The sequence below is a fragment of the Ictidomys tridecemlineatus genome, chromosome 15 (assembly GCF_052094955.1).
Source record: "Ictidomys tridecemlineatus isolate mIctTri1 chromosome 15, mIctTri1.hap1, whole genome shotgun sequence".
Taxonomy (NCBI): domain Eukaryota; kingdom Metazoa; phylum Chordata; class Mammalia; order Rodentia; family Sciuridae; genus Ictidomys; species Ictidomys tridecemlineatus.
In genome coordinates, this window is record NC_135491.1 from 29,675,253 (window position 1) to 29,692,024 (window position 16,772).

At 34.3% G+C, this 16,772-nt stretch overlaps 1 protein-coding gene across 3 annotated transcripts in view; it reads right to left on the bottom strand.

Moving 5' to 3' along the window:
• Brd7 (bromodomain containing 7) overlaps positions 1-16,772 on the bottom strand; it is a 40,431-nt gene that overhangs the window by 11,580 nt on the left and 12,079 nt on the right. For all 3 annotated transcript variants that reach the window (XM_078032280.1, XM_078032281.1, XM_078032282.1), the window contains exons 3-8: positions 13,668-13,797; positions 13,314-13,371; positions 9,177-9,321; positions 5,836-5,946; positions 1,249-1,433; positions 138-261 (exon numbers count right to left, since the gene is read on the bottom strand). In XM_078032280.1, coding sequence (XP_077888406.1) covers positions 138-261; positions 1,249-1,433; positions 5,836-5,946; positions 9,177-9,321; positions 13,314-13,371; positions 13,668-13,797 — 753 coding nt within the window. The remainder of the gene's footprint in view (positions 1-137; positions 262-1,248; positions 1,434-5,835; positions 5,947-9,176; positions 9,322-13,313; positions 13,372-13,667; positions 13,798-16,772) is intronic.

Here is a 16,772-nt window from a genome sequence, read left to right on the forward strand (position 1 = left end):
TTACAAACATATTCTTTTTCTTCTGAGTGTTCCAGTGATGAAGAGCTCTATGGCAGCATGAATTAAAAACACAGAAGAAATTTAAAAGCTAACAGTTTTAGAGGCTCCAAGTTGGTGGGGGAAGAAGAGTCCCTTACCTGACTGTTGGCTGGCCGCCGGGTCAGCTTCCCACCAGACTCCTGGACGGCCCGGTCAATCTGCTCCTGTTCCCTTTCCAAGTTGCTGCTTCTCCACTTATCTTCAAGCACATCTTTGTCTTTCCTAAAACAGACATTAAGTTAAAAAATATAAGTAAGACAAAACATCAAAATGAATTCCAAATATGAATATAGTAAGTGGAGACATCTGCACCACTGTCACTATTTAAGCTTTGCTCTCTAATAACCTGATAAGTTCCTTAATGATGCACAAACAGGAAGACAGACCTAATATAGTGATTACTTCCCTCCACAATTTTTGTCCAGTGTTACTTGTCTGAAATGTTTTTTTGGGTATATTAACAAAAATGAATTCTACTTCAGATATTACCTTGAAAGGGAGGGAATATACAGTTGTTTAAATTCAATTTTTAAAAATTTAAACAGAAAACAAGACATTTGAAATGGGTAAACCTTAGAAACAACAAAGAAACTTGTCACATGTTTACTTTCTTTTTATTCTGATGGGAGAAGTCCCAAAGTGCTAATGTGGGCCCTCCCTGAAGTTCACAGTGCGGTGCTGGGCAGTCAGGGCTGTAAGCAAGTGGATATGCCTGCTGTTCAGCCATGCTGGACAGTGCCAGGAGGACCAGAGGCTTTACTGCTCCCACTAGCTGACGTTTAGTGGAAAACATGCACACATCTCAGTGACAGCCCATCTGTCTAGGAAGGCACTCTAAGTGTGCTTATGCTGAACTTCTTTCTCATTAGGAATGAGGTTATAAATACACATTTTTTTCCCTGAAATAAATAGTTCTATTTAAATAAATTCCCTGACAATATGAGTTCCTAAAGATTATTTATTGGCTTTAAAAATAATTTAGTAAGAATGTATATTCAGAACTGTTTACTGAACTGTCTGGACAACTCCATTCAGTGCTCTCTATGAGAAGGAGGTAACATCAGATGATCCAAATGGACATTCATACAAATCAACAGCCACCGATAGACTGGGACCTATCTTCCCAAGTTAGGCTTGAATCAGTATTCCCTCCCCCCATTCACTAGCTTGAAAATGACTGTTTAACCTTAATATTCCAAAATTCTTTACTTTTTATTGTCCTTATTGGGGCTTTTAAAGGCTTGTGTTTCAGCATCTCCAGAGTCTTCCCGCTCTCGTAACCAGCAGCCGCTGTCTTCCCCACTCTGAGAGGCCTCTGTTCTATCTTTCTGCTTTCGAGTTTTCTGCAAGTCTGCCATGAAGTCTATGCTCTGCTTCAGGCTCTGGATTCTTTCCTAAAAATATTCAAAAATACTTATTGTATGGCTGTCACTGACTTTAAAAGTAATGCATTGTTTTTCCCCAAGAGTTTGCACTCATCCTATCATTAAATAGGGAAGAAAAATAATTAAATGTAATTATACCATAAGAGTATTCTATTTAGGAACCAGGACAATGAAGTCTATTCCTTTAATTCAGATCATTTAATTTCCAATGTAAGAGAAAGCTTTACAACTTTACTGTACCATTAGAAAGTTAACAGAAGAGTATGAATTAAGACTAAATGTTCTTTGTATTAATGAAATTAAAAAGTAAATTTTAGCTTAATAGTTTATTAAAAAGAGCAAAGTAAAAAAAGTATATTTAAAGTTTATATTTAATAGACTGGCCTGACTTTTGAAACTTAAGAATGATTAAGTATTTAAAACATGGAGCATGTGAAGGAGTTTTATAATCTGGTATCCTACAGGGATCACTCATGACTTTGCCATTTTGCTTTGTGTGAAAATGACATGCCTCTGGGAGAACAAATGGTTGCTAGCATAATTCCTTTCTTAGAGTGCATAATGTTCTTACCTATCAACAAACCTTGCTTCTACTCTGTGAAACATGCTTAATTTTCCACTGCAATGATATGCTGTGAAATTTTCATTGTGGTTAAGGGGTTGAGGTTTCTGGGTAAACTTTAAAGAAGCAAACTTGTTCCTATTGACTGTTCTGCCTTTTAACTCTGAGAGTTGTCACTGGATAAACTACAACAGTAGGGAAAACTTTCACAGAATAATAAAAACTGGAAAGAACTAGAGCTCAAACAAGAAATGCAGCACCGAAGCTCTAAATGACTCACCAAAGGTTACAGAACCAGTGACTAGCATCACACCTCTTGTCACTCATGGGGGCCTCTCTTCTCATCATGCTATGCTCTACCAGTAACGCAGAATGTAAAGTTCCCCCAAGAACATGCATCCTGCCATTTTTATCGGACTTTTAAAATAATCTTAAAACTATTGAAAAAACACATTTTACATAGACAAGTAACAATATGAGTAGAGAAAATAAAACCTTAACTGATCATCTAGAAGGAACAGTGTAACAGGTCTATCATCCCAATACTATTCTAAGCTATGATAAATTTTTAGCAAATTAGAATTATACTAAATATCTGGAAAAAAATATTTGTTTTAGTTAATAAGTTACAATCAGTTCCTCATAATATTTCATTAAATATTTAAAAAAATGTTTTTAATAGCTATAAAGTATTTAGTCCTATGTAACTATAATGATTTAATAAACCCTATAACTGGACATTAAGATATCCAAATTTCCACTACTACAAGTAAAAGTCCCATAAATATTATAAATAAATCTCTATAGGAATTTCTCTCTCTCTTTGGGATAAGTTCATAAAAGCAGAGGTCAAAGGGAATGAGTATTTTTAAGACTTTTGATACTTACTGCCTTCCAGAAAAGTTTTATCAGTTTATACTAGTTATAAAGTTTCTTGGAATCCTTGCCAAATTGAATAGTATCATTTAAAAAACCCTGAAAAACCTCAAAAATCCCCTACCCAATTTTACTACATGTCTAATTTTACTACACACTTAAAAAAAATACCTAGCACCTAAAATAGGTTGGCCCCAGGTATGGTGGCACACACCTATAATCCAAGCAACTCAGGAAGCTAAGGCAGGATCACGAGTTCACAGCCATCCTTAGCAACTTAGCAAGGCCCTATGCAATTGAGCAAGATCTCATCTCAAAATAAGGGCTGGGGATATGCTCAGTGGTAAAGCACCTCTGCATTAAATCCCCAGTACCAAAAGAGCAAAAATGGATCGGCACATGGTAGCTACTAATAAATCATTAAACAACTAAGCTCAGATCACAAAGTTCTAAATAACCTTTTTATTTCCACTTTATATTTTATGAAGCAAAAACTACAATAAGAATATTTCTGAACTTTAAAAAACACAACATACACAAAATAAATTCAATTAGAGAAAATTTTCTAAATTTACAAACAAGTCATAGGGAAAAGTACAATAATTTTACTTTGCAAGCATGTCTTTTTCTCCAAATTAAGCATACTGTTTTTTTTTTTAAACACAGAAGAGTTTATTTGTCAGAGCTGACAAATAAAGGCTATCTCACGGAGAAAGGCCAAGCATATTGTTTTGATCCCCAATTTTACAATATTAAATGAAGGAGTCTTTGTCATGAATATAGCTTTTATTGAGTGCTTCTCCCAGACATAATTCTATGAGGTAAGTGATATTACTTCCTTATAGGAAAAAGGCCTAAGGCATACCACTTGTAAATGGTGAGGCTGGGACTTGAACTTTGACCTGTCTGATTGCAAAGTCACTATGTTAAGAATAGTACTGTTTGTACTATCATTTAGAACTCTACTCAAGTTATTTATTCAGGAAATCAAAAGAATTATTCATCTGTACATTCTTTATAAAAATAACACAACTACTAATAGTCACTATCTGGGTGTAACTGAAAAAAAAAAAAAGACAATGACTCTGCTACAATCTTTTCAATGGACATTCAAAAAAACGTTATCTCTGATAAGACCATTCACAGAAGGATGTGATGGGTTCTCTTGGGCGTACTTTTATTAGTACAGTTAACTCTAACAGTTAAGTCTAAATTTAAACATTTAAAAATCACTGCTGTAAGGATCCCTCCCATTTAGGGTGGAGAGAAGAGTCAACAGGAAACTATAACACAGGATGGGTAGGGCTCCTGCACAGGAAGACATCTGAAAAAAAAGGAAGACAACTAAAGGGGGAGAGGGGGGTGGAGAAGAAATGGGGGAGAGAAAGAAAGAGGAGGAGAAGGAGGTGGGAGGGAGAAAGGGGAGAAGTTTACTTTCTGTGCTTCCTACCATCTCAACCCTAGTGAAGTTCAAGAGATATCAGAATCTTTTGCATGTTATATTAACTGCATTAAAGAAAAAAAAAATGGTAAATCAGAGTTGTTAACAAAAAAATTAGACGTTCCCACCAAAATTCAATGTATATATTTTAGAAGGAATAACTGGCTGAATGCACTTTTTTACTTTGAATACAATGACAACAAGTAAGCACTGTCAGGTTTTGAAACTTGGAATGTGACTAAGATTCTGAGCATCTTCCTGTAAAAAGTGGAACAAACATTTTATAGTGTTCTTTTCTGTGCAAATTTTGTCAAAGATGTATCACTGGCTCACATCAGAGTTTCTCAAGTCTTTAGGAAAGGGAGGGAACTGATGTTTAAATATTAGGAGTGCAAATATAATCATCAATCCAAATGTTTTTCTTTCCTTAGTTTAAGTGGATCCAAGAATCTCTCAGAGAGAAGCACACAGACACTCAGACATCAGCACACCAAGGCATATTTTTAAAATATAAAACTGTAATACCAGCGAGCACCATAAAAATCAGAAAACCATATGCAAAACACATGGTTCATTTTTGCCATTCCTTAATTCTCCAGGGCCTGCGCTCAAGCTTTTAATTCAGATTCCTTTCTCCTGTATTGTACCTTGCCCACTCACTTCTTTGCAATATCCTTCCTGTAGCTGACTGTTATCTTTCAGTCTTCCCCTATTCTAGTTCTCACCTGGAATAAGAACATTTATGCTAAGCATCATCTTGGAAATCACAATTAAAACTTTCTTTATGTATGGTGCCAGGGTGGACCCTCGATTTCCTACTATTAGTTTCTAAATAGTAGGTTCATCCTACTCAGAGCTGTGAGAAAACCTCAAAGATGAGACTTATCTTACGAGTTTTTCTCTTCTCCCAAGATGCAAAGTGATCAACTTGTCTTATTTGCCAAGGGCTTTCACGTAACTTTTTGTTATTATCTGAAGTATCTTAAATATTTAAGCACTCTTAGGTAGCTTGACAGTGATGGGTCTATGGTTTTGCAAACCTTCCTCCCACCATTCTATGCACCAATTCGTGTCCTTGAAGGTATGCAGAAGCACAGACAATTCAAGTTGTGTGGCTGTGAGACAATTCCAAATTACTTCTCATTTGTTTATTTTTGTTTCTTTCCACTAGAAGGGAATTAGAAACAGGACTGAACGCAACATTAGATTCCATCACTATAAAGGGAAACAGCTTTCCTCTGGAAAGGTCTCACACTTTAGCCAATCTTATCCTGGAATCCAGTTTGATGTTTCTCCCACAGCAAATAAATCTGTCTGATGAGTAATAATTCAGGAACCTCTTAATTATAAGTGAATGACAATATTTATGTATATCAACTCCAAATGAGAACCTTACTACTTTAAATTTCTTTATTGAAATTTTGTTTCAATTTTTCCTACTTTAACATGATCTGTCAACAAGACAAATCTGTATCCTCATAAAACAAAGGGATATAGATTAATAATTATTTATGACAAAAAGTTTCCTTTACCTGGCTAAGAATTTTCATTCCTGAGTGCAAAAGCTTCTTTGCAGCTTTGTAGTAAATGGTCTCTGGCTTGTTATAAATCATGGCATTAGTACACATTAGTTTGAAGTTATCCTACAGAGAGAATATTAAGAGGGAAAACACATTAGAACAAAACAATTCCTGGCCTGAAATTACCCAGACCTTGCAAGAATTTTAAAAACAACATTCTTTTCTGTCAGTGTTTCTTAAAAATATACTCATAGCAAGTTATTAAGTTTTAAGACTGTCCAACAAAGCAAATACTGCTAAATTTGTTTCCAAATCTTAAGCATTTTATAGTACCTCTGTATAAACTTTAGATACAGATGAAAAGTTTAAATAAGTTTTCAGTATAATCTAATGTACACAAAAAGAATGTGAAGAAAACACTTCTATCTCATATTTAATAATATTAGCTAAATAGTTTCACGTAGTTAAAAATATTACTATTAATTTTAAAACATATATTTTAAGTTTCCATTTGGGTATTAAGTATTTTATTTCAAATTTTGACTGAAAACTGGGAAGGGTGCTAAATTACCACAATATTTCCTGTCACATTCAAGTCATCTGAGCAGAAACGTCAAACATACTATTTTTCTTTTAAGTGTTTGGATGCCATCATAAATATAATTTGCAAAATATTCTAAAATGCCAATATGAAATAAACTATACAACCTCAAGGAGTTTAAACATGTTGTTGACTAGAGTAGCCAAATTATCAAAACTGTATTTTTGGCTTAAATTGCAAAGTGTGTGTGTATATACACACAAATACACATACTTATGCTGAAGCACTTGATTCCACTATTTTTTTCATGTTTAAGAAATTTATGTATCTATAAGGAGATTGATCATGCCAAGGCCCTACTAAGTCAAAATGATAAGAACCTAACAAAGAATTGTCCTATAAACTCCTCCAAATTTAAAACAAAACATTCAAATCTCACTATTTAATAGCTAATGATGATAGCTTAGATATCACACTTAAATGGAATGAGACTAGGTAGACCGAATTGTATTTAAAGTAAATGATAAGATTGGTTCAAGGGTCAAAATAAATTTGCTATTACATTTAAAATAGATGAAGAATATATGGCCAAGTCTCTAATAACTCAGGATTTTGCTAGATCCTGGACTTCTAAGAATTTGATGAAAGATACAGAGGTAGGTACTCCTCAAGTGTTACATATGTATGTATCTGTATATACACACACATGTACACAAGAAAGAATTTTCATGTAATTTTAGCAGGCTCCTGGTTCCTCCAAACACTTAGCCATGGCTACTCAGAGGACCCCAGAAAAAACTGTGGCTATAGGTTTTCTAAAAAGCTTCCATTCCATCAAGAATTATTAAATATATGTAATATATATAATAATTTTGGGTCAGGCAAATGAGCAGACACCAGACGACTATGACCTTGGCTAAAACCGGCAAGAAAATAAATAAGCCTATGAAATGGCAAGAAAGTACTGGATCATACTAATGATAACAGGTCTGATCTGTTAAGGTGACTTTATTGATTGATTTGTTTTGTGTTTCTGGAGCAGACCCAGGAACTCACTGAGCTACAATACCCAGCCCAAGGCAACTTTTAGATTCCTTTTTCAGTACCAGGGACTGAACACAGGGGTTCAACCACTGAACTATACCCCCAGCCCTTTAATTTTTGTTTTGTTTTTTGAGATAGTCTCTTGTTAATTTGGTGAGGCTGGTTTTGAATTTATGATCCTCCTGCCTCAGCCTCCAGAGTTGTTGGGATTACAGGTGTGTGCCTCAGCCTCTACATTTCGACATTCTGTTGCTCAAAAAGATGAATCTTCCTACACATTTTTCTTAATGTGGAAAACTTCAATCTTAAAAATGCCTTATTTCAGTTATAAAAACCCTGAATCTGCTTAAAAACACTCAGGGGACAAACTTCTACTTCTTCCTGTTATATAGGCAAAAGATCAGAGGAAAACTGTTAACAAATACAAAAAAAAAATCCCAGACTGTGAAATTCTTTTCTATTAAGCAACAATAACATCTGAAATATGCTGAAATACACATTTTTAACCTAATTTTCACCAGATGAAACACTGAGAAAAGTTTCCATTTCTCCAAATAAGAGATAATGGATTTCAGGCTTTTCAGAATTAAGGGGAACTTTACCTACACGTTCATATTCATATTACTGTAAAAAGAATTAAATATTGTTGTTTTCCATAATTTCAGTTGATCAACATGTAAATGAAAAAGAAAAAAGGAAACCAAGTGAGGACAATGTTTACCATTTTCCTCCTGTAAATGATTTGGATCTAACCTTTACATCAAGTGAGCAACACCATGTTTATGGGGAAAATAAAAGTAAAATAGTTATTATCTAAACCATTGAAGTTTGTTGTGGTTCTGTGCAGATTTTAAACACATATGGTTTCTTTTTTTCTGTATAATTAAAACAAAAATGTAACCCTGAAGTAAACAAGTACCAAAATGACTTAAATATGAAAAAAACTTCAACTACAACATTGGACATATACATTAATTTTTGGTTGTATTTCAGTTCTTTTACGTATTTTATTTTCCTCTTAAAGTTGAAAAAAAAATGTGCTCAGCAAATACAGCAGAATTGAACACAGGGAGCAATTCACTTTCATCAACCTAGAAAATGTAATTAAACTTAGTATTTTTTACATAAGCCAATTTATTCTTTTATTAGAAGACATGCACACCTTCTATGTTTAGAAATAGAAAAACTCAACTTTTGTTAAAATATTAATTTACTTATATTGATTTCAAGTTAAAAATCTAACATCTTTTCATTATAAATGTTGGGGAAATATACCTCAGAAAACATTAAAGTCTTCACTAACATAAAAATAATAAATAAAAGATAATAGAAGATTGATTTTCATCTGGTTTTCTATCACCAAGATCATTAATTCTTCAAGTAGAAAAATGTAAGATTTTGAATATTAAAATAAACTTTGTTTTCTGCAAAATAAAAGGTCAATCAAAATTCTTAATATCAGATATGCAAATTTCTAATGATCTCAATTTAATAAAGATGCACATTATTTTGTATCATAGCTTGGTCTATTTCAACAATTAAAACACACATAAGGGGCTGGGGATGTGGCTCAAGCGGTAGCACGCTCGCCTGGCATGCGTGCGGCCCGGGTTCGATCCTCAGCACCACATACCAACAAAGATGTTGTGTCCGCAGAGATCTAAAAAATAAATATTAAAAATTCTCTCTCTCTTTCTCGCTCGCTCTCTCTCTCTCTCTCCTCTCTCACTCTCTCTTAAAAAAAAAAAACGCACATAATTACAATTACCTTTAGTTCTTCTATGGACTGGTAGTCATTGTTCTTGATCTTTTCTTTCATGGTACTAAAATCCATGGGGTGTTTAATGATCATGGAATAACCAGGAGCAATAAAATCAGTCACAGGAAATGAAAAGAAAGCACTTGGGTCTTTTCTGTGAAGATATGTAAAAGGCAATGCTATTTTTTTACTTCTACTACAAACAAATCCATTGGTCAATGAGAAATCAGGAAAAAACTTTTTTAGACGTAAGCTGGGCATGGTGGCGCACACCTGTAATTCGAACTCAGGAGGCTGAGGCAGAGGGTTTGCAACCTCAAGGCCAGCATAAGCAACTTAGCAAGACCCTGTCTCAAAATAATAAACAAAAAGGGATGGGATGGGGCTGGGGATGTGGCTCAAGCGGTAGCGCGCTCGCCTGGCATGTGTGCGGCCCGGGTTCGATCCTCAGCACCACATACCAACAAAGATGTTGTGTCCGCAGAGATCTAAAAAATAAATAAATATTAAAAATTCTCTCTCCCCCCCCCTTTAAAAAAAAAATAAAATAAAAAAAAAAGGGATGGGATGAAGCTCAGTGGTAGAGCACCCCTGGGTCAATCCCCAACACTGTAAAAAAAGAAAGAATTTACAGTATACACTAGTTGTACCCTTAAGACAGAATCTTTCTCTTTAAATACGTAGCCTAAATCAAAGCACCTTCTACATAGAGAAAAAATGAAGCACAATAAATTTCCTACTAGACTAACTGACCAATGTCTCAGGCTTTGGGAGGTTAATGCTGCATATCTTTTATGAAACTATGGGGAAAAGGCAGAAGTAATAGTTATGAATGTACATCTGCAATTCTTCATGTTAGTTTTAAAACTAATATGCTTGCACCAGGAAGGCCCACATGTACATATTTTGTAATCAATGGATATGACTTCTATTCTGCGTAAAAAACTGACATTGTTTTAAGATCCTCTTAATACCCTCAAATTTTAAAAACCAGTGTTTTCTTTTCTTTTCTTTTTTTTTTGGTACTGGGTATTGAACTTGGGGCCTTGCACATGTTTGGTAAGTGCTTTATTAGTGAACTACATCTGTAGCCCCTAAAACCAGTTTTCTATCACAGGTTTGTTTGTTTTTGGTACTGGGGATTGAACTCAGGGGCACTCAACTACTGAGCCACATCTCCAGCCCTATTTTGCATTTTATTTAGAGACAGGGTCTCAATGAATTGCTTCACCTGGCTTTTGCGAGGCTGGCTTTGAACTTGCGATTCTCTTGCCTTAGCCTTTTGAGCCCTGGGATTATAGGCATGTACCACCACACCTAGCTATCACAGGTTTTTAACTCTGGCTGTACATTAGAATCAGAGCAGCTCGAAATAAATTCCAACAGGGGTGGGATGGTGAAGACTTATCCTAGATCTATTAAATCAGAATCTCTTAAGGAAGGTCCAAGCATTGGTATGATCAAGGCTGAATTCTGGTATTGATATTTGTATATTAGGAATTGGTATTTCTAGTGTTACTAGGGTTGACAATCAGTGTCTTTATGATTAAGTCATTAGGTTGACTTTTTTTATCCCTTTGGACTTTGGCAGATCAGTTTTTATTTTTTCGTTTCACTTCAAATAATAACAGCAAAAATGGCTTAAAAAGTCATAACAGCAAGAATTCTTAAAACATGTTTACCCTGTTTACCCTGTTGCCAGGTCTGCATGATGTATTTTATATCTGATCTTCACAAAATTCACCAAGGTAATGGTACCTTCACTGATAGATGAGGATACTGAGCCTCAGAACAGTAAAATCATTGGTTCTAATCTAAAAAGGATAGAGTTAGAATCTGAAATCAGGTCTATGTATATCTGCCTCTATTTTCCAAAGAATGCTTACGCTTAAAAAATGGCAGACTAAAAAAATGATAACAAAAAGCTGGGCTGGGGATGTGGCTCAAGTGGTAGCGCGCTTGCCTGGCATGCGTGTGGCCCGGGTTCGATCCTCAGCACCACACACAAACAAAGATGTTGTGTCTGCCGAAAACTAAAAAATAGATATTAAAAAATTCTCTCTCTTTAAAAAAAAATGATAACAAAAGGCAAAAAATATGAAGTCTGGAACTTACACATCAAAATCTGAGCTTTCCATAGTAGTTACTATTTATAAACCAGTCTTCATCTATGGATAAACTCTTACAACTACCTTATAGAGCAAATGATCTAAATTTTACTCCCTAAAATTAGACATTTTAATATACAGCCCCACATAGTTTTGACTAAAAATAGCATTACCAATGTCTTTCTTTCTTTTTTCTTTTTTTAAAACCAGGCTTAGCTCTGAGTCTCAAGAATAAAGTCATCCAGTCACTAAGGCTTAATAAAAGAATGTGGCTCTGGGTTCTAATTCTCAAAATGTTCTGAGCAATGGTAACATGTTTAGACAGACTCTTAAGTAGATTTATTTAGGGTAACATTATTAATCTATGTTCTGGCCTTATGTTACAACAAATAAAACTAAAAGGCAAACAAATATTTTGTAGCCACAACTTCTAATTGGGATAAAATGAATACCCAATACTTACCGGTTCAGTCTTTTGGGATAATAAATGAATGATTTATTCAAAAGTAAAGACTGTTAACAATAAAAATGAGGAAAGGCCAGTAACTTCTGATCTTAATTATAAAGCTAAATAGGTACTGAGAATATAGACCACACTAGAGGCTTTATCTTCTAAAAGTATTTATGATATAGTCTGCATTGACTTATAAGGACAACACAGTGAGATGAAAGGGCAATACAGTAATAAGAAAGTAAACTATTAGAATGCAAGGCCTGTAACTATGAATCTTCTGTCAATAATGTAAATAACTTTGAGATAAAAATTCAAATTCTGAGTAAAGAAGAATATTAAAATAAATGTTCTAATAGTGAGTTCTTATTTGCCTTTCAAGAAACATTTGCCAGGTGTGGTGGCATACACCTATAATCACAGCTACTTGGGAGACTCATGAGTTGGAGACCAGCCTGGGCAACTCAAGACACTTGTCTCCAAAAAAAAAAAGGCTAGAGATATAGCTCAGGAATAGCTAGCTCAGTGATATAGCACTTGCCTCAAATATATGAGGGCCTGGGTTCAATCTCTAGTATCAAACCCTCCCAAACAAGCAAACAAAAATATAAAATGAAAGATTTTAACATTGGTTTAATTTACCTGCAGAAAAAAAATTTAAAAAGAATATTTCTCTTTTAGTTGTGGTTGGACACAATACCTTTATTTTAATTATTTTTATGTGGTGCCAAGGATCGAACCCAGGGCCTTGTATGTACTAGACAAGTGCTCTACTGCTGAGCCACAACCCCAGCCCTACCTGCTGAAGTTTTTAGAAGGAGTTTCTGTATTTAAGAAAGAGGCATCCTATTTATGGTATTTGTTTTTTCTCTTGCACTTAACAGCTGCTGAACACTCATGGCATAGGTGCTCTATAAATATACAAAAGGTATTTCCATCTATTAGCGAAGTGGAAATAATCTGAATTATTCCTGGATTTAAAGTTTTTAAAAAATTTTTACTTTCAGCCAAGCACAGTGGCACATGCCTGCAATCCCAACAACCTGGGAAGCTAAGGCAGGAGGATTTAAAGTTCAAGGCCAGCCTCAGCAACTTAGTGAGATCCTGTCTCAAAATAAAAAAATTAAAAGAGTTGGGGATGTAGCTCAGTGGTAAAAGCCCCCTGGGTTCAATCTCCAGTACCCTCAATTTTTTATTTTGAAATAGGGTACTACTATGTTGCCAGCAATCCTCTTGCCTCGGCCTCCCAAGTAGCTGAGACTACAGGCAAGCACTACCAACTCTGGCTTGAAAGTTTTTTAACATCAAAAATTACTTTGGAAAAAGAGAAATTTGTTATTAATGGTATTATGTAACCCTTACAAGCTGCCAGTTAAAACAACCAAATAAGAACATCTAAAAGTTCTTATGTAGTATTTCTATTGCCAGGCAAAATATTTACCAACCACTTTAAAAGCAGGTACATTTGGATTTAGGTCACAAAATGTGGCTTTAGAGAATAAAAAAAAAAATATGAAGAAGTGATTTGGAACCTCTCTGTTTACCATTTTGATTTCTACTGTATAAAAATGTTGGAAAAACATTTACCTTTGTAATTGTCTCATCAGTTGATTCAAAGCTTCTTGAAGGGGTGTCTGTTCTACTTCTGAAGCAAAGAAGACAGGAAAGGGTATTTTAAAAAGGAAAATTCTAGAGAGTACTATTTCATTTCTATGACTTTATCTACATTCTTAAATAATATCTTATACAGAAATTCCATTTATCTTAATATGCTGAAGATTTAGAATATCAACGCAAAAACCAAAGCTAATTTAAAGCTCTTATGCAGCAAGAGAAAAATAAGAAAATTTTAGAGAAAATTTCATCAACGAAGCCCACTTTCCCTAGTTGTAACAATATCAGGCTTTTTATTCAGAACAAATAATTCAGAGTTATTCCTACCTTCTTGTTTGGCTAAAGAGCTTGTGAGAGGCTTCTCAGGGGGCAAGTCTAATCTTACAGGGGTATGACCCTGGAGGTCTTTCTCTGCTTCGTTCTCCACACGGTCTCGATCTCGCTTCTTTTTATCCTCCTAAATGGGACAAAGGTGGATAATTTAGAAATATATCAGCATCAGTACCTTCAAATATAATATAAGTTGTTTTAATTTCAGTGAGGAAAAAAAGAATACTCTTGTTAAGGAAATAATGTATTTTACTGCCATCTACTGGAAAAGGAGAGAATAACATTCAAATAAAAGGATAAAAAAATGCTTCTCTAGGCCAGAAATAACCAATTAGAAAAATAACAGTATTCAAAAAGCAATACAACATACTGAATAAAAAGTATACTAAAAGATGCCCATAACCTTTTGGGACATACCATAAAACATTATTGAGAGTCATAGTAGAAGAGCTGAATAAAGGAGATATACCATGTTCATGAATTCTCTCCAGAGTAATCCATAAATTCAAGATAATACCAATGTAAAACAGAAATTTTCATGGAATTTAACAAGATGAATATATAGTTTGCCTTAAAGAGTAGGAGAACAGTTAAATTAGTTTTGGAAAAGGTCACAATGTGTCTCGAAAAAAAGACAATGTGGGTTGGACTAGAGAGCCAGAAACAGACCCATACAGATAGGAAAATGTTGGTATATCAGAGAGATGACATTATAAGCCAATAAGGTAGTGGTAGGATAATTAGTCATCTACATGGAAAGAGAATAAAATTAGATTATTTATGCAATACTCCAAAGTAAATTCCAGATAAAGATATGTATAACACAAAGCTTTAGAACTTCAGATAAAAGAGTCTTTAAGACCTAAAAGTAGGAAAAGATTTTCTCATATAAGACACAAAAAATAATAAATCTTTAAGGAAAAACTTGATAAATCTGACATTAAAGTTTGGTGCTGCATTAAAACTCATAAACCAAGCCAAAAATCTAGCCATAGACTGAGATAAAGTACTTGAAACACAAATACTCATAAAAGTACGAACTTTTTATTACAACATTTGTTTTAAAAATCCATGTAAAAAAGGCAAAAGAAAATGAATAAAGGGTATCAGGGGTAATACACAGAAGTAACTTGAAATGTCAAGAAACATAAAAACTAATCCAAGCTCCCCCAAACTAAATTAATAATAAACTGAAAAACTAGAAGGCATTTTAAGTCTCTCTGATTGGCAAAAATTAAAATACATGAAAACGACGAAGTTTTAATAAAAATGTAGAGAAATGGGACTTTCATACCTTGCAAATGGGTAAGTAAACAAGGATAATCATTCAGAAAGCAATTAGCACTATCTAGCAAAGATTGCAAAAGCTTTTACCCTATTTCTCAACTATTCCTTTCCAAAGCATATACTCCAGAGAAATTTCTTTCCATAACACATTAAATATAAGTACAAGAATATTACTGAGTAGTTTAAATAATAAAATAAGTGGCAACTACCCAATGACACTAAAAGGAAAACAGATTAGTAAATTATGGCATATTTAAATAGCCAGTAAATAATAAACTAAAATACTATATCATCATGGGGTATATTCTGAAAATTTCTGGAGAAAAAAACAAAATTATGGAATCATGTTATAAGATCAGTTATTTAAAGTTTAAAAATGTTGAAGCACATATTCTGATGGGTTTTTTTTCCTTCTTTTTCTTTTCTGGTGGTACTGGGGATTGAACCCTGGGGCATTCTATCACTGAGTTACATCTCCAGTACTTTTTATTTATGAGAAAGGGTCTTGCCAAGTTGCCAAGAGTAGCTTTGAACTTGCGACTCTACCTCAGTCTCTTGAGTCACTAGGATTACAGGCATGTGTCACTGCATCTGCTCCTATAAGCATTTATTTTTTAAAGATGTATGCAGATTATTCTTAAAAAGGCATGTGATGCACACTAAATTCAAGACAGTGGTTTTCTCTAGAGAGAGAGAGGAATGGGATTCTGGAAGGCTACACAGGAGAATTTCTTCACCAATGTCTGTACTCTCATTTCTTTAAAAAAAAAAAAAGCAAAATAAAAAAATAACAGAAGGCAAAATGCTGAATTCTATCAGTAATTTTGAAGGCAAATGCTAAAGCTGAATGGTTGGTATGCAGGTGTCAGTTTTGGTTATTCTCTCTACACTGCATTTTTGATTTGGAGATGGGATCTTACTATGTTGTCCAGGCTAGTCTCAAACTGTTGTGCTTCAGAGATCCTCCTACCTCAGCTTCCTGAGTAGCTAAGACTACAGGTATGCACTATCACACACAGCTATTGTACTTTCCATTTTTTAAAACTAAATTTTTTTTAAAATACTTTTTTAGTTGTACATGAACACAACAGCTTCACTTTATTTTTTATGTAGTGCTGGGGATTGAACCCAGTCAGTGCCTTCACATGTAAGATGAGCACTCTTCCACTGAGCTACAACCCCAGCCCTAAAACTAAATTTTGAAGTAAAATTGTCCCAAATACCCATTTTGTGCTCAAGAGTTCTGAATAGGATCTTATTAACTCAAAAACAAATAAACAAAACACCCCACCAAAGAAAATAAAACCCAACAAACTCAATTCATCACCACCATCTAAAGGTCTTGATAAAAAAACAGAAGGCTAGGCCTTGTTCCCAGAATTACTGGTCCAACAGGTATAGGGAAGAGCCTGAGGGCATGTGGGTATTGCTAGTGCTGAGAATTACTAACAGAGTTTTGCACTCCATTTTCAGGCTCCAAAGCATCTACTATAGAATATGTAATCAGTTTATATTATACAATACTTCCTATTGTGTATTCTGTACCTAAAAAGAGATATTTTATGTCCCTAGACATGGTTTCAAACTGAATTCATTATGCATTTGATCCTGCTATTAATGTAGGTTGGCTGGCATCTGGTTCTTACAGCCTTACCACATATTCTGTAGCAGTGATTTTTGTTTTGTAAAGTACGTTTCTTTTGCCTAGAAAAACTAGCATAAATCTTTTGTACGTTGGCAGGTTTAGAACATCTAGTCTGTAGAAAAAGACCCCAGAGACACAAGTTCTTTCCTATTAAATGTGAAATGTGAAGA